Consider the following 22,183-nt stretch of genomic DNA (forward strand, 5'->3'; position numbering starts at 1 on the left):
TTTGCAGATTAGTCTCAGGGCAGCTGACCTGGACTCCCAGAAGATAACACTGAACTGGAACAGACAGTCCAAGGAAACACCTCACACATGCCAGCTAGGATTGGACCTTCAGTCCAGAGGACCAGACTAAATTAATCTCCAAAACACATAGTGTGAACAGGAAGTAGTCAGCACTGCCTGTTTCCCCCTGCCAATCTGCTTCTATTGTGACACAGCACCTGCTAAGGCAGACATGGCCACAAATACCAAGGTTAAAAATTAACTTTTCCCTATGTCAGTGAGAGGCATAGGGGAATTAAAATTGTGTTTGAAGAATCTTTTATAAAGCAGATAGCTATACTGTAGCAGAGGTACAGATCTGTGAACAGGAATAAGAATTCCTCCCACTAATCCTATTGAGATTCCCTTCACCATGAGGTTGAGGAAATGTAAGAACAAACAGGTATATAACACTGCACTGCGTCTGGCTGAGATGAAGTTAATTTTCCCCACAGCAGCCCCCACATACTGTCCTTTGTACTGGTAGCTAGAAAGGTGTGGGAAACACACCAAGTGTTTTGGCTACCGCTCAGCAGTGCTGGCACAGCATCAAGGCTGTCTCTTCAACATTTCCCCCTCATGAGTAAGCTGGCAGTAGACAAGATCTTGGGAGGGGATATAGCCAGGATAGCTGATCCAAACTGACCAAAGGGATATTCCACTGCCTATGACAACTTATCAGCAACAAAAGCAAACAGAAAAGAGGAGGAGGGCATCTGTTATTACAATGTTTGTTTTCTGAACCAACCACTACACATACTGGACACCATCTGCTGATGGGAAATAGAGTACATGTCTTATGTTTTCCATTGGCTCCATGCATAGCCTTTGGTTTTTCTTTATTAAACTGCCTTTAACTTGACCCACAAGTTTTTTCCACCCTATTTTCTCCCCACCCTGTCCCACTAAGGAGGGGAGTGACAGAACAGCTTGGTGAGGACCTGGCATCCAGCCAAAGCCAACTCAACACAAACACACCTCAAATAAAAGAATGTATCCCCAGGCACAGTTTAAATTAACCACAAGATATGATTCCTTCCTTTGGACAAAACTTATTGCAGTACAGACTCTGTTCTGTACCACTGAACAGAAATACAAGATGACCAACTCGGTTAAGGAAGAAATGGCATAAAGTTTGTCTTCCTGCCTTTCATTTGGCTATATTGATTAAAATTATTTTTCCCTTCTCATAAAGGTGTTTCCTTTCAGGTTGTTAGTAAATAGACATGGTTGTTCTTATTTATACAGACATTTTCACAATGCTTATTTATTACCATTGTTTTACATGCAAAATAAACATCAAGTAAGTCAGTCTACTTCTCAAAGCACAAGAATGTTTGTTTGGGTTTTTCTACCTTGAGCAAATAGCAAGGACAAATCCATGCAAAAAGCTAGTACACAAAGATATTGGGTAATTACAGTCTTGATTACAAGAAAAAGCAGCACAAAACCAGGTGTCTTTGTATGAACAGAAATTCAGCAACAGTCCACTGAACCTCCCTGCTTTCAATTCTACACAGCAATTACCGGATAGATCTAGTTAAAAATAGATCTAGGTAACTGCTGTCTGTCTTGTATGCTCCATCTGAAACTGATACATTCCTACATAAAACAAAAGCAGATATTAATACCATTGATTTTTTTACTTGTCTTTTAAAATCACTACTTTGTCAAATACCTCACAGAGAAAAGAACCATGGGCCAAAGGGTACAACAAATCATCTATCCCACAGCAAGACCACCTTCATACACAGATTGACAGCCTAATGCTTGTGTCCAAATATGCCTACTCTCTGTATTTCTGCACAGTCTGAAATAATATGCATAGATTTTAGGAAAGCTGATGTTTTTCTTTAACTGTACTTTTTTTCCTAACCTTCACTTACCTGGCAAGATCATTTAAAGGAGGCTTAGCAAGGCAAAAATTCCCAAATTCCCCAATTCTCTTGAAAGAACATGTAACTTCTTACTGTTTTAAATCGATTTTATGATACAAAACCAACTGGTTTGACCAAATGGTGACAAGGTTCAAGGTCATGGAAATTCACTGTAGCACATGCACCAAATCAAAGTGCTCACCTGCTGGTTTCCCAGTCTTGGTCATCCTTATCTTTTTCTTCTTTGGCATCAGAATTGTGCGGGTGTTTCTGCACAATACGCATCCCACCAGCCTTCACTGGAACAAAAATTAAAGAGACACAATGAAACTCAGTCAGATCAGCATAAGTGAAAAATGTTTTAAGGATAAGCCCTCCTTTCTCTCCTAAAACTTTGCCAAGTAGGGTAATAGTAATCACAGTTACAGAAAGTGGCCTGAAGTGTTTAAAAGTGGCAAGCCTGAGGAACAGCTAGTTCAAGACCACATCTGCCATTCTTTATCACATTGTGCCATCCATCTTTGCTCATTCTGAGAAGCTGCAGCTCATTTTACCACCTGCTTCCAAAACTATTTTAGAAAACTCAGCTTTCCTCCCACCCCTACTAACTTGCAGCAGTCAGAAGAACAAACCAAGGTGATGGTTTGCATAACACTATGCAGAAGTCCATGAACATCAATGTTAAATACTCCCATAAAACAAGAAGGGCTGAAGAACCTTACTCTGTCTTTTCAAATTAAAAAGAACAGCTGTAATAATACTATTTATACAAAGAAATACTTCACAAGGAGTATAATAAAAAAGCAAAATTTAGGACAACAACCATTTAGAACAGAGCTTTTTGTTTTGCAAAACATAAGCATTTACCACATTTCAAATCCCTGTCATGATTCAGTTTTAGAAATGACACAAAATTGAAAGAATCCCTTTGAAACAAAAAATGAGCAATGAAAGCAAATCCATTTGTGTTCATAATTTATCCACTCCAAAGTGACATATAAACCAGGAACTTAACCAGACCTAAAACCGCAGAGCAACAGGCAATCTGCTCTTGATCTGCCCTCTGTTTTAATATTGTATTTGTACGGGTTTGTTTGTTTGGGTTGGGTTTTTCTTGCTTCAATCATTGCTGTATACACTCACAGGACAGCCCAGGGTAAGACAATGCAACTTGTTAGCTAATTCAATGGGTTACACAGCCATCAGTAACAATATCAGAAAACCACTATCGTGGTCAGGAGTCAGTAAAACCACCTACAAACACATTGGTGTATGTTACACATTGCTGTGCCACAGTAATGTCTGTAGACAGCCTCAGCAGAGATGGAGCAGCCGGAGCACGCAGGATGCCAGAGCAGCAGTCGGAAGGAGCCCAAGTGGCTTGCCAGCATGGCGAGGGGCAGCTGTACTTCTGACAGCTCTCCTGTGTCCAATCTCAGAACGATTAAAGCACCTCACAGCAGTCCAGTACTAATCCCTGAAATCTAAAACCAGGTTTAGCTCCCAATTCTTAAACAGGACAGCACTGAAAAGACACTCCTGTGCATTAATTTTACAGCCTGGGTGAATTCAAGCAGCGAAGAGAAAGCAACCTACCCCAGGACAGAGACTGTGACAGGTCTTTGGCCCTGGGATATTTTAGATGGATTCTAAACTCTATGTGGTATTTGAAAGATAAACTTCTGATTCAATAAAGGACATTAATTAAAGACACATAATCAACAGACAAAACCAAAGTATCTTTTTAAAACTATCAAAACCTGTGTCCCCTTATAATGCATTAAAAAAAGAACCAAACACACACACACAAAACCCCCATCAAAACATTAACCATTGTGTCCTCTCTCCAGCATAAAACTTACAAGATTTAAGCTGGTGAGAAATGTTTCACATGAGACAAGAAAACCAGAAAGGTTAGGCAACAAAGAAATGTAATTTGAAAAATTAAAAGTGAAATTCCTATTAACTTTTCTTGATGCTAAGTCCTTAGAAATTTATTTGCAAATGCAAACACTCCTAGTTCTGTCAAGGGCTGCCTTCTTCTAACATCTCAGGTAATCAAAGTGATTGGTATATTTTGTTTACATTGCTTTATAAATTTAACATTGCACAATTGGTTCTTACTAGTTCTCTTTCAAATTACTTTTTGCAGAAGATGCTGTCTCCACAGCAACATCTGCCTGGTTACAACAGCACTTCTGGTATATACACGCACACCTTAACATTCTTCACTGTCTAACAGGAAATGCGACCCAAAAATTCAGTGCTGCTTTAGGTGGTCTAAAATCTCTCTCCCCTCATATTGCATATTATCAGACCACCAGCCACTTGTTTGCTCTTTATCTGTCATTGGCAAAGATATGCAGCTAACACATTCAGGTCTGTCTGTATGTAGAATTAACAGGTATTAAAAAGCAAATAAACAGACAATTAAAAGGCACAGCAGTGACTGACCAAGGCAACAGCTTAATAATTTTAATAATCTGATTTCCTGCACTAGTATCAACAGGCATAATACAGACAGCTAAAAGTATGTTGTTGAACAATTGAATAACCTACTAGTCCAGGGTTATTACTGTGCAGATTTGGGAGACCAAAAAAAGAATCCAGCAAACAACTGCAGTAATAATATTCCTGAGACCAAAAGTAAAGTGATTAGATGAGCATCCTGTACGTAGAGGTGATATACATCTCTGCCACCCCTGACACAGCATTCTCATACCCAATCTAGTTCTAAGAGGTTTAGCTTAAGATAAATACCTTTGCAACATAATTAACATTCCTTTTCAAAAGGTCTCAATTAGACTACACTACCTCAGGGTTAGACAGGGAGAAGAAACGATTATTACATCCACCAAGCAAAAGAAAGACCCATTCCATTTGAAAATTCTCTTGGGATTTATGAGGATTCATCTACTTCTTACTCGCCTAGCATTCACCACATAATTTGACAGATGCTTAGCACTGTGATTTTGTCACTTAGAAGTCATCCTTGAAAGAGCAAGAGCTCTGATTTCCTCATAGCAAATCCAGCACAGTGCAGAGAGGATTTAAATAACTGATAAAGTACCTTCCAGAACACTGCCAGATATCAGTGCACAGAAGAGGAGGGTGCCAGCGACACCGTGTTGGGATTAGGAAGAAAGCAGTTCCCAGCTGACAAAGGAGCTCGAGCTGCATATGCTCGCTCAGGAGAGGTCAGATGGGATCTGTGCTAAGGCAGGAGGGGACCAGGAATGGCTCCCTGTGGTGGTGATGGCCAAGATGCCACCAGCCTCTAAAGCATGAAATATAGGAGATTACCCACCAGCACACTCCAAGAAGAATGCCACACAGGTCTGTTTGTCCCGCTGCTGGGTAACAGCCAAGTTTTGAATATTAATTATTATCTGTCATGTTTTCCCCCTGAGAGGCAGACAGGACTGTCTTGTTTGTCCTGTGAATGCCAGCATGGTTCCTCTTAAGGGTATGACTACTCCTTTTGGAAATGCATTAAACTCTGTAAATCAATTACCACTCAAGACAATCTGGAATCAGGAAACATTCTCAGTCTATTTACCACCCCTCCCTTCCCCATACCGTGCTTCTACAATTCTTTCAAACTGCTCCCAGTTTCTGGGACTGAATTCTGAAATAAACTCCAAGGAGCTCAAGCAAGCACCAAGTACCTAGAGAAGCGCCACAGCTCGCTCACCCAGATTGCAGACCTGAGGCAGTCCTTTCTGGAGAAACCTTCAAGCTCAACCCACATCACCTGCTGGTCACAGCAACAAGATGGGGGCTTTTAGAAATCCAGAGTATAATCAAGAGCTATAGCAGCTTCCCCTTTTCCTTAAGTACAGTATTAAATATTAATACAAAATTTATTTCATATGTACAGTATAACAGATTCCATTACATCGATAAGACATATGAAGAATGGAAGTAAGAGCTATTACATAGCTTCATTTCACAGAAATCTTGTCTCAGTTATATTTTTTAATGTAGGAAAAAGCACATAACTATTTTCAAAAACCAATTGCAAAGCTTCATAAATAAACAAACTATTAACACAATCACCTTGCTTTATTCCTCTGCATTATCTACTAGAAGAAAAGAACTAGAAGAAAAGAAAAGCATAATTACACAAGACTGCTTTAGATGAACTGCAAGCTGCACAGACCTACCCAGCAACCCATTACAGATGCATTGATCTCACTGACAGATGGATATTTAATAAAGGTTAAACTGGGGGGCCCTCTTAAGTTTCAGAATGGACTTCAAAGTCACTTTGTGCACCCTATTACCAGCCTGAGGTATTGAGGTTCCTCTCCATTTCATTATCCTTTGTCTTTTCAAGTGCTGTTCTTTTCTTTCCTGCCCCTCGTCCCCCCAAAAAGAAAGATCAGTGCAGAGAGGAAGCTAACAGACTACACACAGTTGAGTAAGCGAGGGCCAACAGTGCATATGAAAAACAGTGAATTTGACAATTCTGCTGTAATTTGATTACTTGAATCCTTCCTAGCTTTTATGTGTCTAATTCATACTCTGTGGAGTAAGACACATCCATAATTACCAGTAGGGCTCTTATACAACTGTATGTAGCAAAACCAGCCCTTTTAAGCCATTAGTCAGAAAATTATCCCCTATTCACATCTTTGCCTTGCTAGGAACTCACCTTGTTATTTATGAACACAATTCCACCTGTATCTATATAGTGATATTTTATTTAAGAATTTTTGACTTTCATTTTATTAAAATTTGTTTGCAAATTGCCCTACTGCATTACGCTATTGCTCAGGGATCTAAACCGGCTTGAGATGGAGGAGTAACACCTAGCTTCAGCCCCTACAGTAAATATAAACTGAAGCTAGTCAGCACATTTATTGTGGATATTCCCAATGTTAGAAGACCACAAGGCCAGCTTCCTCTGCCAACCAGCTCAGAACCATCTTCTTCCAGAAACAATCTGAAGATAATGTCTAGATTTTTTCTGGCCTCAAAGACAGACTTGGGTATTACCTTTCTTCCAAAGCTGAACTGGTTACATACTGACAGAAAACCCTTCAGGGATGCTAGTGATCTTGAACGGCACATGGCTGCAAAAGTTCTTCAGTTCATATGTGGATGCATGTTTTACAAAAAAAAAGAATAAAATGCTGAAATACTCTGAAAGCAAGGGAAATCTGTACTGTACTGCAGTTGTGCTTTTGCATTGTGCATTGCTGGTTTCACCTGTGATCTACGGAGGCTCACTACAGCTCTAAAAGAAACCCAGCTTTTTAAAGACAGGTTTTGAAACAAAACTCTCAAACATGCAACATAAAATCAAAATCAGAAAATACAAACCATCCAAATGAAAATATCTGCCACTTATCCTTCATTCCCTTTCCACTGAAGATGTGTCAAGAAGACACAGCTATACCAACCTGAGGTCTTAACAACCCTTCATGCTGAAGCCCACTTCAAGGCAAGCCAGCTCAAAAGCTGTTAGTGCAGAGGAAGCTGCTTTGGCTTGGTTCCCTGAGCCAGCTCACCAGGAGGTCAGGTAAGAGCTACTGTTACAAGGGAGGCTGCAGAAATAGGAAGACTCTACTGGGCCAGGACATCAGCCTAACTCTAAGTCCTGAACTGTATCTGCCTCTCAAAGCAAAGCCATTACTGCTCACTTCTATTACCTATTTAAAAGAATTTCAGGTCCTCATAATAAAACCACATCATTTGATTAGGGTTCAAAAGCTGTTTTCAAATTTGGCTTTAGATCTCATCAACTGATTTGAATATAAAACTAACCATCCCATGGTTTAGAATCAAGAACTGCACCAGGAAACACTGAGGCCACATTAGAAGTGGTGACCAAAGCTCCCTTTTTAAAGAAAACTAATAAAGAAGAGAAGCTAACAGTACACGGAGGTACAAGACACCTTGGTAAGGTGAATACCTGAACCCTGTCTGTGTAGTAGAGAGGAACTGTTGTGTATAGTCAGTGGCAGACCAGCACCCCACAAAAGGAGAACCCCAGCTTCTTACCCAGACTACCTACCGCTCGGCTTACCCATAAGCTCACAGCAGAGGGTAGAAGGTACTGGACCTCCTTTGCTGATCAGCTTGCGTTTCCTATGCCTCCAGAATTAAGGCCAGGACCGTGCACTGGCTCCAGCACTGGCCCCATAACGCTCACAGGGAGAAGGGATGCACGGAGTACTACTGATCTGCACTGTGTCTGCTCGGCGTGCCCTGTGCTGCCAACAGCCAGGCTGCTCCTCTCCCCTTCCCGCCGGCATCAGCCACAGCCGGTGGTTTCGTAGGCCTCTCGGGCCCGTGATGCCCTCACGGACGAGGACCCATGAAGACACTGCTAATAGTGTCCCGGGCCAGAAGATGCCGAACAGCACAAACCTGGTGGGCGTTTCCCTGGAACATGAGGGCTCCCCTGAGAAAAGCAGGGCAGGGACTGTGGCCCCCATTACCTGCTGCCTGAGGGCCAGGGAAGCTGGGGTGGGGGGAGGGCGAGCGAGTGGCAGGCAGGCACCGCCGGTACCCGCGCACCAGCCCCGGTGCCAGACGCCGGGTCAGCCGGATCCTGCGAGCGGAGGAGGATGGGGAAACCGCCCGGGGCACACACACCCGGCAGCGGCGGCGGCGAAAGGGGGGGGCCCTCACTCACCCTCCTCCGCCGCGGGACTTGGCGGGGAACTGGCGCCCGACCGAACTCTCCCGGAGGCGCTCGGCCCCCCTGTCCCGCGGCTGCCCAGACCCCCCCGTCCTGTCCCCAGGGATGGGAAGAGAAAGAGCGGAGAGCCGGGCCCCGGCGGCCGTACCAGCAGGAGGGTGTCCGGCCCGCGTCTCTGCTTTCTCTTTGGGAGGCGAAGACATTTTGACTGTGGCAGCGGCCCCGCTACCCGCGCCCAGCCTTCCCCGCGCTCCCGCCCTGTCAACGTGGCCGCCGGGCGCAGCCGCCAGGACGCGCCCACCGGGGGGCGGTGTCCGGGCGCGGCCGCGCTGCGCTGCCGCCGGGACCAACGCGGGGCAGCAGGGGGAGGTGACCGTGCCCGCCCCGCTCCGCCCTGCCAGGGAGAGCGGTGCGCTGGGAGCGGCGGTGAGGCCAGGCCGGGGCTCTGGTGGGTGGTGCAGCCCGTTCACTTTGCAGCGGAGCGGGTGGTTCCTTTGCCGTTAGCTGCATCTCCGTTTCTGTTTCTCTGTATGTTTCCCTAGCGGTCTGAGTTTTAATTGCTCATGACCCTTTTTGCCACAGCTAAGTGTGAAGCTGAGAGTTGCGAAACGGCTCCCCTGCTGAAGCCTGCCTTTTAGCCTGCCTTTTTTTCCCCACCCTCTCTCCCCGAGCAATAGGAATTAACCTTACCTTTTGTAGCTGCTCCTTTTTGAAGTCCAGTTTGGATAGTATATGTGGTTTCATAGACTAATAGGATTAACTAGGTTGGAAAAGACATTTAAAATTATCAAGTCAGACCTTTACACCAGGACTGCCAAGACCACCACTAAACCATGTCACTAAGGGCATAATCTATGTTTTTTGAACACTTCCAGAAACAATGATTCCACCACTTCCCTGGGCAGCCTGTTCCAATGCCTGATCACCGTTTTGGTGAAGAAATTTATCCTAATAGCTAGTCTAAACCTCTGCTGGCACAGCTTGAGTCTCTCAACCTCTTACCCTATCACTTGTTACTCGGGAAAGAGACCAGCCACCTTCTCACTCCGTCCTCCTTTCAGGTAATTGTAGAAAGCAGTAAGTTCCCCCCGATCCTTCTCTTGTCCAAACTAAACACCCCCATTTCCCTCAGATGTTCCTCATAAAACTTGTGCTCCATATCCTTCACCAGCTTTGTTGTCCTCTGGACCCACTTCAGCACCTCAGTGTCTCTCTTGCAGTGAGGGTCCCAGAACTGAACACAGGATTCAAGGTGCAGCCTCACCAGTGCTGAGTACCGGGCGATGATCACTGCCCTGGCCCTGCTGGCTGTAATATTTCTGAGACAGGCCAGGATGCTGTTGGCCTTCTTGGCTACCTGGGCCATGCTGGCTCATGTTCAGCAGTTGTCAATCAGCACCCCAGCTCCTTTTCTGCTGAGCAGCTTTCCAGCCACTCTTTCCCAAGCTTGGAGCATTGCTTGGGGTTGTTGTGACCTAAGTGCAGGACCTGGCACTTTGCTTTGTTGTCCCCAGGTATGTAATATGGAAATCAGTGTCATAACACTTCTGTTATTTGCTAGTACTCTTTGTCACAATCATATTACCATTGTTAAAATATAAGCAATGGACAAATATACAGGGTTCTTTTGGCAACAGTCTGAAATACAATCACATCATAGTATACTTAACAGCCTGCGTGAACAAACATTACAAAAAGTGCTGTAACTAAGTCCTTGCATTTTGCTGCTGGGTAATAGCAAATTCTTACACATACAACACTTTAGAGTCTCAGTTTGTATTTTCAGTTTTGTCACCTTCTGTGTATCTTAACACAAATTACTCAAATTCCCTTTCCAGTCTGTCAAAATCTATCCAGATTATAGAATAGAGCAGAATTATCTCCTAAATGGAGATTTTAATGTTTGTCCACTATCCTCTGGATTAGAATTACAAGACTCTATTTTCAGTTGTTCTTCATTTTAATAGGTATGTTTGGTTTGGATGTCCCTGTGCTGGTTACCGGAGTCGGTATGAATTTTTTGCTGCTGCACATTTACTCTAAACCCACTGTTATAGAATTGAAATAAAACACCCTGTGCCTTATATCATTAAAATCCCCACAATTAAATATTTTTTCTTTAAGAATCAGTTATAATTTCGTATTTCAGTGCAATGATTTGGTATGTGGAGGTGCACTGAGAGAAAGAATTACATCAAAGATGTGGTTTGGCTGGTCTTGCAAAAGCTGGAAACGTATCTAAATGTTACAAGACTTTGCATGTGTCTATTGACACAAGCATTTGTATGAAGGCTTGCTGTGGCTTCACAGCCAAAATACAACAGCTATCCTGAGGATGTCTCAGAAACGTGGGGCAAAAATTGGGTATTCTCTACAATGCAGCTTTGCATCAGATTTGGAAGCTGGGATCCCAAGGCAAACCATTCTGGTGCAGAAGTAACAAGGACTGGAAGAGGAGAAGAGAGATGGAGACAGGTAGAAGAAACAAGGCACAGGAGGACTTGGCCTTCATGGAGAGAGAGATAAAAGAACAAAAACTTGAGTAGGGAGTGGTGGAGAAGTGACATGAGAACTGAAGAAGCAGAGTGGGTGACACGGTGGGAGATATGAGAAATCTTTCCTCAAGCAATGAAGTAGAAGCCAGGACTAGTTGGGTGAGATGAGGATGAGAAGCCCTGGGGGAGGGAGGAAAGACTGAAGGTAGGTCAGGCAGGAGTCAGCACACAGAGGATCAGGCTTGCAGAAGGGAGAGGGAAAGATCTTTGCTTTCCAGAGCAGGTTCTCAGACCTCACTATACTTGTGAGTACATATAATTACTCATTTCCTTAAGCAGCAGGGGCCTGTGCATATGGTAAGTTTCTATGCTTGCAGAAGAGTTATATAGGTATCAGTATGTTATCATAGGATAGAATTTAGTTTTCAGTTATTTATTCCATTATTGTTTTTTAAATGTTGCAAGAAAAGCAAAAAGGAGACATCCCACACTCAGAAAACGATTAGTAATAGGGATTTGTAAAATCAGGCACCTAAATGAGGACATCCTCTAAAGGTTGTAAGTGAGATTCCACTTTCGTGAAACAGAGTGATTGTTTCTTTGTAGATCTAAGGCAACATGCATTTCTCTGGCTACTTGTGGTGCTGTAATATTAGTAGCAATGTCTTTCTCGATTATGCCAATGTACAGGAAATACAGAGGCATTATAATGCCAGGAGTTGGCAGTCCCATTGTTTGTACCAGCACGCACAAATGGGAGCAGCTGTGGGAAACTACAATGGAAAACAGGCAGAGTTTTTACACAAAGTTGGCTGTGGAGTCACTTCCTTTGCCAAATCAACCACGCCTTATGCTGACACCCTTTCCCACAGACTGTAGCAAAGGCAAGTCTCCACTGGAAAGCTGATGAATGACAGCATCATGAAACAGGGCACTGAAATGCAACAGTGATGGAAGAGTAAATACACTAGATTGGTTCTATTTCACTTTTTAAGGTGTTTTGAGAGATTGGTTCTATTTCACTTTTTAAGGTGTTTTGAGGACTGATGGATGTTCTAGAATAAGAGCATTTTTGTGAAGGATTCCACAACTGTTCAATTAATAGGCAAGAGCTCATAAAAGACATCTCAAGTATCTGTGGCATTATCCAGAACAACTAAGAATGAATACTCTCCAGCTACTACTAATTTTAACTGAAATAGCAAACAGAAAGAAGCTACATCTTTTGTAGTGATGGTGCAGGCAAAAATCTAGCTCCTGCAGTGAAAAAAAAAAAGAAACAAAAAAACCCACCCCAAACCAACCAAAAATAGGAAAAAAGCCCTATACAGATCCGAAAGACTAAGTTAAAACATGTGAAGAGATTAGATAGGAAAGTGTGCAAAAGCATACATATAAAAACTATTTTCAGTGGCAGTTGGCCCTCCACAGCACTTTTGACAGTAATACTAGGTTCTTAGAGGCCAAAGTATGTTCAGTAAGTAGTCTATTTTAAAAGCAAGCAGTCTGTTGAACTATGATTAGGACACCGTTTATGTCTATTTTGAAAATACTCCCTAGTACTTAACAGATGGCTGCAATTTTGCTTCTTTCACTCAGGGCCTCCAGCAAAGTCTTATATTCTTTTTGAAAATGTGGAAACACATAGAAAAACGTTTTCTGGGCTCAAGTCCAGTACAACCAAGGGTCATGCAGCACCTAAAAGGCAGCAAAGTGTTTTGCCACTCAACTTCTGCTGTAATTTACAGCACACATATGCGCATGCTTGCTGTAAATCCTGGGAAGCTCTGTATTTAGCCATAGGGTGAGCAAAACTTTCTCAGTGAATAGGCTTTTGCCAAATTTATAGAAAAAAATCAAGTCAATGGAAACTACCAGCTGATTTTGATAATGCATCCAAAATAGTTTTGCCTGAAAACAGCTAGTTGTTTTGAAGGTTGGGCTATTTTCTTTCAACAGCATGTTTTAAGATTTTTAATTTGTGTAAGATTAAAAACCACCAAGAAACTAAATGATTCTCTTCCTCACATTCTTCCCAACCAGTTAATAAAAATATCACTTCTCCATGTATTTCTAATCCTTTGTGACATTTTTAGGGTAGCATGATAGCTCCAAGAAATGATAAACAAACTATAAGGTTTTCTTTGGAATTTGATATTTGACTTTTTGGGTCTGCAGATTTTTACTTGTATATGTCAGTACCCCCTACTTGAAAGAACAGAGTCAGAAGATGGGGAAGTTCCCTGCTTTTCTACTTCCATGTAACTATGTAAAGGAAGCCAAATAATGGTTGTTTCAGTTCTGTCCACTGCTATTCCAGGTTAAGAAAAGGATACTGTTTTTAAGACTGTGGTTTGCTTGGATGTCTTCAGAGATTGTGTGGACCACCACCCAAAGAAAACAATTGGTGTAAGAAAACAAGCAAAGAAACCTTGGGCAAGGAGTAATATGTGCTGTTTTCCAGTCTTTCCTTACCAGGTGTTTTTGCATTGACTTATTAAAGTCACTTGGATTGCTGGTGTTTGCTGGTTTCTCTGTATCTTGGTGATTGTATTGATTCCATGTTGTTACTCTAACTGCACTGTTACTCTGACAAGGAACACAAATTTATTTGCTCACTGGGTATACTAATTCAGTTTTCCAGGAAGACCTATATAATTTGTTTGTTTTTCTTTAGAATTAGAATAAGTTCCCATTGGGGAAAACCTATAAATCCGGTTAAGTGTTAAAAGTTACTGAATTTAATCATAATGCAATTGCAAAACTCAAACACTCTTTTATCTTAATGTTTCAGTAAATTTCCTTGGAAATGTTTCTGGTAAAAAGTATACAACAGGTCTATCTCATCAGAAAGGTGGAATAAAGAAATGTAGCAACCTTACATTGCCATTCCTATGTTATACTGGCATGAAGTTCAGACTTCTGAGCTGTTATCAAACGTTAAATCAGCACAAAAAGCAATTTTTCAGTATGATGGATTACTGTTGAAATGTGAATCAAATTCAGGTTTGTAGCACGTTCAGAAGCTGCTCTATGCTTTTTTCACAAAAGCATTCTGATTTTCTGTTAATAGTTACCTTAGATGCATAGATACTTTTTACATTTGCTTCTCCCCACTGTTGTTTAGAATATTATTTTAGCTGTTAAATTTTAGACATAGTGCGTGCTAGAGTGACATAATTCATAGTAGGTTTCTTTTTTCTCAAGAACAGTTGCAGGTTGATATTTGCCATGCGGCTGAAGTAGAAATTTATATTGACTTCACAGGAGAATTACGCCTTAAAGGAAAACCCAAATGGAAACCAGTCACAGTGTGGCCTCACATTAAGCTAAAATTTAGTGCTTTTCATTAAAATCTTTATAAATGTCTCACACTATATACTGAAAGAAAAATAAAGCAGGTAAAGCGAATAAACCCCTGTGATTTTCCAGAGACCTTGCTCTACAAAATATCACCACTTGTTCTTCCTTTCCTCCTCTTCAGTGCAATTCAGTTCTGCCTTAGGACACTACTCACAATGGTAATACTACAGAAGTATTCTGATATGAAAGATTAATACAGCAATTTATAGATTCAAAGGAAGGGAGGAAGGTTGGAGGACAGAGAGAAGAAAGAGGGAAAAAAAGAGAGAAGGAGGGAAGAAGGGAAGACAGAGAGACGGAAGGAAGATTATATTTAGTTCAACAGGCAAAGTAAAAGCAAAAGCCATCCTCTGGAGCTTTTTCATTCAAAGATCTTAACATTCTGCATAAAGGCCATAATTTTTTATTGTCCACTGTGTTAAAATTGGTAAATGGAAGCACACAGAGGTAAAAATAAGTTGACAAACTACCAGCAGAATTGAAAACAGAAGCCAGGCCTCTCTGTTTTCTCATTAGTCTGGGGCTTATTAAAGAGACTGTATATTTTGTTGTTATAGATAACAGGCATATTATTGCTGCCCGGTTAGAGAGGGTCTTGTTCTTCTAGCTCTAGAGATGAGAAGGCTGCCCTCCACATGGATGTGAGTGTGCCCAGACTCTCAGAGTTTGTGAGTCATATTGCAGCTTTAGTGTCTATGGGAATGGGACTGTGATTGCTCCTGGAAGCTACTGGTATGGCTCCCAAATGGGGTTCAAGAAAATTAGGTATTGTACAAATCTTCGCATCACTTTCCTGTTCCTCTACTTCTCATCACATTCTGTCTTTGAGATTGCAACTGATATGGGCCTGTAGAAGTTGTGCTATTTGAATAAAGGAAAGAATTTACGTTGATCAAAAAATGAAGATGAAAAAAGGTTCAAGTTAATTTAGATTCTTAATGTTTCCAAACAACTGGATTTGGTGATTGTTTTTTGTTTTGTATTGTCTTGTTTTTTTTTCCTGCATTTTATTTCAAAAAAACTGCTAACGTCAGAATATGGTGGGTTTTGGTGGCTGTGATGAGAACATAGAACCTTGCTGACAACAAGCCTTATAGGAAGCACTCGTTATAGAATAGATAGTTGCTTTGTTTCAATATTTAATATTTAGGGTCAGATACCACATCTATGGTACATATACCCAACTTTATTGATTTCTATATCTTCAGGCTCTTTTATTTTGTAGAAATTGTTCCTGGCATCAGAGGAGGTTTTGCATGTGCCCAAGTATGGGCAGTTGGCACTAGCCTCCAGGAAAAAACCTTTTAAGACTGTAGGGTTGACTGTTACAGGTGCTAAACAGCTGCCATTAACATAAGCTCATCATAGGTCAGCTCATTTCAGTCCTGACACGATGACTTTCTTGGAGCTAAGGCAAAAGTAGTCACTCCTAAGACACAAGTTGGTACTCAGCTTCTCACAGTAACGGTACCTGACATAGGCTTAACCTGACCCCAATTTATCCATCTAAGAGATAGCCAGGCCTATTCTTAAACCCACTTTTTCTCCTGGAAGAGCCTTATTGCCTTAGTTTCAGACCTTTGACAGATGACCTAAGATTTCTGTTAAATTTGCAAGCAAATGTATCTATTGCAAAGTTCAGGTCTTTACTCTCTATGCATTATTTATTTAAGTTCCTTTCAGAGAATGTTAAGAAATAGACAAAAAAAAATTACATATTATGGTGTATATATAGTTGAAATGTATCTATCTTTGTCTAGAGTAATGTAGTAATTTTTTTAATCTTTGAACTGATCTTAACACATAGCTCAGCTGTAAATCTACCCAATAATCTTCCTTTGGAGACGCTATGTTACAGAGAGAACTAACTGCTAAACAGCAAAATTTCCCTTTCCATGTGAATTCTAGATGCCAGATTTGCAACTATAATTCTTTTTCATTCTTATTAGAAGGAGTATGAGTGTGTCAACATTCTTATTGATGTTTTCTGCTGAATGCTTTGTTATAAACTGAACAAAATTGAATGTAAGTAAACCATTATTTCATCACAGCTCAAGGTTATAAGGCTAACACATTCTTTCTTCTGTTATCTCTCCAGTCCTCTCTCTTACATAAAAAGAATGTAAAATATCAGCATTCTTCAGGTTGGGAAGTCTCATGACTTCTCCTTAGGAAACTGCAGCGTTTGAACAATGGTGGAAGGGCTGCTTTGCTTTTCAATTGTGTTCCAGAATTATGTCCTTTTTAATGAATATGTTTTCAAAATACTTGCTGTCTGAGAGCTAAAGGTTATAAGACATCTTTTAAAATATGCATCTCTTTTATTTCTCTTTGAACAAAGATTCACTTTGTCTACCAGCTTTCAATTTTTTCTGCTTTTCCAGACTACATAATTTAATTTATTTTAGTTGCTAGCATTACAATTTTTAATACTTTCCACAGAAGTCTAGTTTTATGTTCAACAATTAGCCTGTGTTAAGCATCTATCAAAATATCGTTAGAAGATTTATCATGCTTGTACTGGGTCTAGTTGGAATGGAGGTAATTCTTTGTCATAGCAGGCCTTATGGTATTTGTGTTTTGGATTTGTGATCAAAACACTGATAAAACACCAGTGCTTTGGCTATTGCTGAGCAGTGCTTGCACATCATCAAGGCTTTCTCTTTTTCCAGATCTGTGCCCCGCAGTGAGTGGGAGAAAGGGAGGGAGTGAGCAGCTATGTGAGTGTTTGACTGTTGGCCCAAGTTAACCCACCACAGTGCTGTACTGTGGGAAGCTGAGTACCAGCTTCATTCTTATCTTAAGAGTGGCTGCTTGTGCCTAAGCTCCAAGACAGTCACCCTGTCAGGTACTGAAAGGTGCTGACCTATGATGAGCTTGCGTAATGGCAGCTGTTTAGCACCTGTAACAGTCCTAAATGGCACCACAGACTCCTTACAAGTTTGTTATGGGGAACCATGTTTGCTCATTAACAGATAAACCTTGTTTGTCTATGACCATCAAATTTTGCACCATGCCTTTGTGCAGTCACTATCACTATGCATACAAGATCTAAGTGTTCCCCAGCAATATCTGCAATTGTTTGAATGATCCTTCTTGGCCCCCTTCTAATTTCTCTCCACTCCTCCTTGGCAGCATAGGTTGGTCCTATGTGGGTGTCTAGCTTGTTTACACTCCCAAGGCAGCTTCTGCTCAGAAACCCTCTGTCCTTCCATGTGGCCATAGGGACTTCATACCTTCCTGCTACCACAGTCTGCTACCACATTGTTGTTTACTACTCTCCTTTCTTCCCTCCCTTTTCAGCAAAGCCCTGAGGACAGTAAGCTACCAGAGGCTTTCCTCTTCCCATTTCACTGTCTGTGTACTGCATTTTGATGAATTGCCAGAGGCTGTGCTGGTCACTGACTGACCTCTTGACATTGCTTTCTTGAAGAAATACTGTCTCTGGATCCCAAATCCCAGCAAATTAAAGTCATGATGGTGAGCTGGTAATAGCTGAAATTCCAATTTGGTGTTACAATTTGCAAACCATGTTACAAAGCCCTGGGTAAGAATGACTGATACTGCCAGGTCAAGGAAAATGTGTATCAAATTACTAATCAAGGGTCACCACCATCATTTATGGACACTCTGTGAGGGTAAGAGGGGGCTGAATGGATCATTCCCAATTCATCACATCCTTTTGTCAATATCTGTCCTAGAGGAATGAAGGCACCCATAATCCTCTTTGCAGCCAACTCATTTATTTTTTATGGGCTATGTCTTTCCAACCCCTTACTGATTTTACATTCTCAGGTGTTAGAGTGCTCCTGGTTCTCCCTCAAGGACAAGTCGGCTAGAAATATTGTCTCTTATGGTCATCCTGAAACAGAGCCTCAAGTTCATACAGATTAACAGAGAAAGTTCTGGCTCCCCAAACTGCCTTATCCTTCTGCCCAAGGATTAGTGCTCCTTCTTTGCCCTTTTCATCTATGCCTTATCATCCTACTTGACCTTTTCCATAGCACAAACTTAATCTTAGTTTCTGAACCTGCATCAGTCATGGCATTATGAAAGTTTATAAGCTGCCTAAAAGACAGTGCTCTACATTCAAATTGAACTGCACTTCTGCTGTCTTTATCAAGAGCCACAAGTCATACTTCACTCCACTGTCCCCTGTCCATCAGTTAATTTTTGTCTAAATTCAACCACAGGTTAAAACCTCATCCTTCAAAAGGCTCTACACAGCCTGCCTCTGCTTCTGTAAGGCTTTTTACTATCTCTGGCTTCTCCTTTCTATGCTCTATTGCTATATTTTTCCAATGCTACAATGAAAATAGCTCCATATGGTCCTGTTCCAAATGGCTTTCCAGAAGATTAGACAGTCCTCCATATTGCTACCGTCTCTGAACACCTGATAGAAATCCCTTTACCAACAGATTGCTCAGGAAGAAATGCCCTGTTTCTTTGCTCTGCTCAGTGCCATAAGTTAGTTAAATACTTGTTTTGCCCACCTTCTGTTCGCATAATTGGTTTGCCCTTTGAAGACAATCCTGAAATAAAGTTCTGCTGCATCAAACTCGTATACATGAAAACAGTTTAGCTGCTTTTTAGTCTCATGGGCCCTTCTCATATCTCATGCCTCACAGGTCTGTAGGGGACAAAATCAAAAATCCCAAACAAAATCATCTCTCACAGTCCTCAAGTGCTTCCACTCCCTCTGCTGGGGTGGGTTTTGTGGCCTGGCACACACGCTCCTTGTCCTACCTGGGTGTCTCTGCTGCCTCCTCAGCTACAAGGGGCTTTACCCTGTGCATCTGCTCTGCAAATGCTGGGATTCCAGCAAAGGCAGCCTGTGCCTGGAGGACTTGCCTGTTTCTGCAGGTCTTTGGGATGCTGCTGCAATGCCTGACAAGTGCTGCCTGAGAACCTGCAGGCAGCACTGACCCCACTTAGCTACATCATGTACCAAAGTGAATCAGGCCCTGTGCTACAAATGTAGCTGTCAGCTCGGGTACTCTTCAGTCATCCCATGCCTGACTTACCTTGTGGGGTAGAGTTCAGTTGTGTCTGCTCCAGTGATTATAACCAACAGACAGATGTGGCATAGTCCATTGTTATGTTTGTCTAAAACATGGATGAAGCCTTGCATGAAATAAAATCTCCTGATTAAAGAGATAATACACACTGATTTTCAGAAGTATTTTCAGCTTTGATAACATGAAAGAGATGTGTACTCATTGGTGATAAAATGATTGATAGTTTGCCAATACTCAAGCCAAGGAGATGACTATGTCTGGTTTGCCAAAAAGAAAGCAGCATTTTTAAAGAGGTAAGGGCAATTAATAGAAACAGATCCAAAATGAAGAATCACCCTTTGCTGAAGAAGTGGTGGTTCAAAATTTTGTGGGAAGAGAAATTCGATTTTGAGCACATCCTTAAAATGTATATAAAGGAACATACTATGAAAGGTAATGTTCTTCCCTGAGCCAAGATCCCTTTCCATGAGAATGTAATTGTTCCAGAGCTGGATCCTAAGTCAAGAAGATGCAAATTTCTAACAGTGTCTCAGCTGTCTCATAATGGCTGAGAGGAAACTTTAGAGCCAACATAAATAATGACCAAACCTCTGCATGCATTTTCCATTTCCTTTTGGCTTTTGAATTTAGAAAATTTTGCAACCACTGATTTTAAATATTGTAGGCAAACATTTTTCTTCCTTTTTACTTCAGGCTGACTTGAATTAAGAATGATTTCATGGTAAATAGCTAATGACTTCATCCCATGGGGACAGCTAATCTTAGAATCAGTTTGCTGGAATATTCTTTTTCCTTTCTGGACCTTGTCAGATAAGGGTTTAAGGAGAAGAAGTATTTGCTGTTTACCGCTGCTGGGCAGGGAAGCAGCGGAACAGTGGAGAAGAATGCTTATACCCAAGAATTCTGGCAGTTTGGGTGTCAAAGTGTTTCCTACACTGAATGAAAGGATTTTTTAAATGTCAAGTTACATTAAGTGAAAGGCATGCAGCACTGTGAGAAGCAGTAGGAAAATGATCTGTTATAAATATTTGAACTCTTGCTGAGGTATCTTTTCTCCTTTGTCCTCCCTGGAATAGCTAAAACTAACATCTCTGTTGAGCTTAAAGAAGTGGGCCAATCAGCTATTGAACACATAGCATTTGTTGCCTGGAGGAATGAATAATTAATACAGCCTCCCTAATGTGATATCAAAGGGAAGGAAAAGTAAAAGCAAATATGGCTATGCATAAGGGGGAAAAAAGACAATAGTAATATCCTATCAGGTCTGCTTAAGTAGTTCATATATATGAACCTGAGCTGAAGGTGCAAACTGAAATCCCTAGTGAAAAATCCCTAGGCTGAGAAACCAGAATACTATCTTTTGCTGGAAAGAGAACTGAGGTGAAGGCAGAAAAGGTTTCTGAGCCTGTTCAAAAGGAAGCAAGGAAAGTATTTCCAGCTGAAGATTTTGGACTTTGAGATGAAATAACTTCTGCTAAGCTTGGCTATCCTCTAAGGTAATGAAAGATTCAGGCTTGTATTTCTGTAACTTCTTCAGTATATGAATCACAGTCCTGCCTCTGAATATAATTTAGGCAAATCTAGAGGTAGAAATCCATTTAATTTTCTTTTTAATGGTTCTTTCTCTATTAAAAGATAATTATTTATCAGGGAAAATATATATATATATTCAGAAGATAGTCCTAAAAGCTTGATTACATTTCAGAAGGGGGATTCTGTAGTCTGAATGTTCAAAATTGTTCTAGAGCCAGTACAATCCACAGAGACAATGTGGAAAAAGCAGGGTAAAAAGGGAAACAGGAACTGATGAATAGGAAGTGTAAGCAGAATAACACTTTTTGAGATCATTGAGGTTCCCAGAAGCAGCAGTGAAATTTATGCAAGTTTTTGTTTTGAGAAACAACTAAAATACTGTGGATGCAATCAGAGAAGGAAGTTTTGGAATGGTGGGGAACTGACAATATAGAGGAAAAATACTGTAGGGGACCATATATACTTTTTTTTTGTCTCACTGTGTATAGTTTAAAGCCTTTTCTCCATGAGAAAGTTTTGCCAGTCTGGTTAGGTATGCAGCTTTAAGTAAATCCACTGACATTCCTATTTGAGCTTAAGCAATTTTGTTTTCTATTTTTAATTCAGGACAATGAAAAGCTTGTGTGTGCTATACCAAACAAGAAGGTGTTACACAAGAATTTACATTACATAGACTAGATTGATTTAAAACCTAGTTAAAATTTAATCAGTGCATCTTTCTGTTGTAGAGAAGGCCTACACCATGTGAACTACACACATGAGAGACAAACCTGGTACAAGCATCTCACTGCTGAGGAGGTACATCTGAGGATTCACCATTTTTCAGAGAAGTACTTTGAAGAAGAAGCTAGAATTAAAAGCTGACTGCCCTATACGCACCCCATTCGCCCAAACGAACAAGAAATTCTGCATACACAGGTTTAAATTGGACCACAAAATCAAGAATCAAAGACATTGAAAGTCAGAAAAGCATGCTCAAAAAGTTGTTTTAAGAAAAGCCAAGATCATTGATACAGACAGAGAAGCATCACATGTAGCTTGGTGAAGAAACCAGTTAACAAATTCAGAGAATTTAAAGCATGTCAAGTTTAATACTCTGAAAGATTCAGTGATATGCCTTTGTCATTAATGTATTGGAGCAAAATTGTAAAGGCTGCTGGGTTTGCATGCCATAGGCAAAGGAGAGTACATGCAAAATGATGTTCA

The 22,183-nt window shown here is 41.0% G+C and overlaps 1 protein-coding gene across 1 annotated transcript in view; it reads right to left on the reverse strand.

Moving 5' to 3' along the window:
* The window catches only part of DAP (death associated protein), a 47,088-nt gene extending 38,233 nt beyond the window's left edge, over positions 1-8,855 (reverse strand). The window contains exons 1-2 of the mRNA XM_005153362.3: positions 8,717-8,855; positions 2,119-2,215 (exon numbers count right to left, since the gene is read on the reverse strand). Of these exons, the coding sequence (XP_005153419.1) occupies positions 2,119-2,215; positions 8,717-8,771 (152 nt within the window). The 5' untranslated portion in view covers positions 8,772-8,855. The remainder of the gene's footprint in view (positions 1-2,118; positions 2,216-8,716) is intronic.
* Positions 8,856-22,183: the final 13,328 nt, after the last annotated feature.

The sequence above is a fragment of the Melopsittacus undulatus genome, chromosome 1 (assembly GCF_012275295.1).
Source record: "Melopsittacus undulatus isolate bMelUnd1 chromosome 1, bMelUnd1.mat.Z, whole genome shotgun sequence".
NCBI lineage: Eukaryota > Metazoa > Chordata > Aves > Psittaciformes > Psittaculidae > Melopsittacus > Melopsittacus undulatus.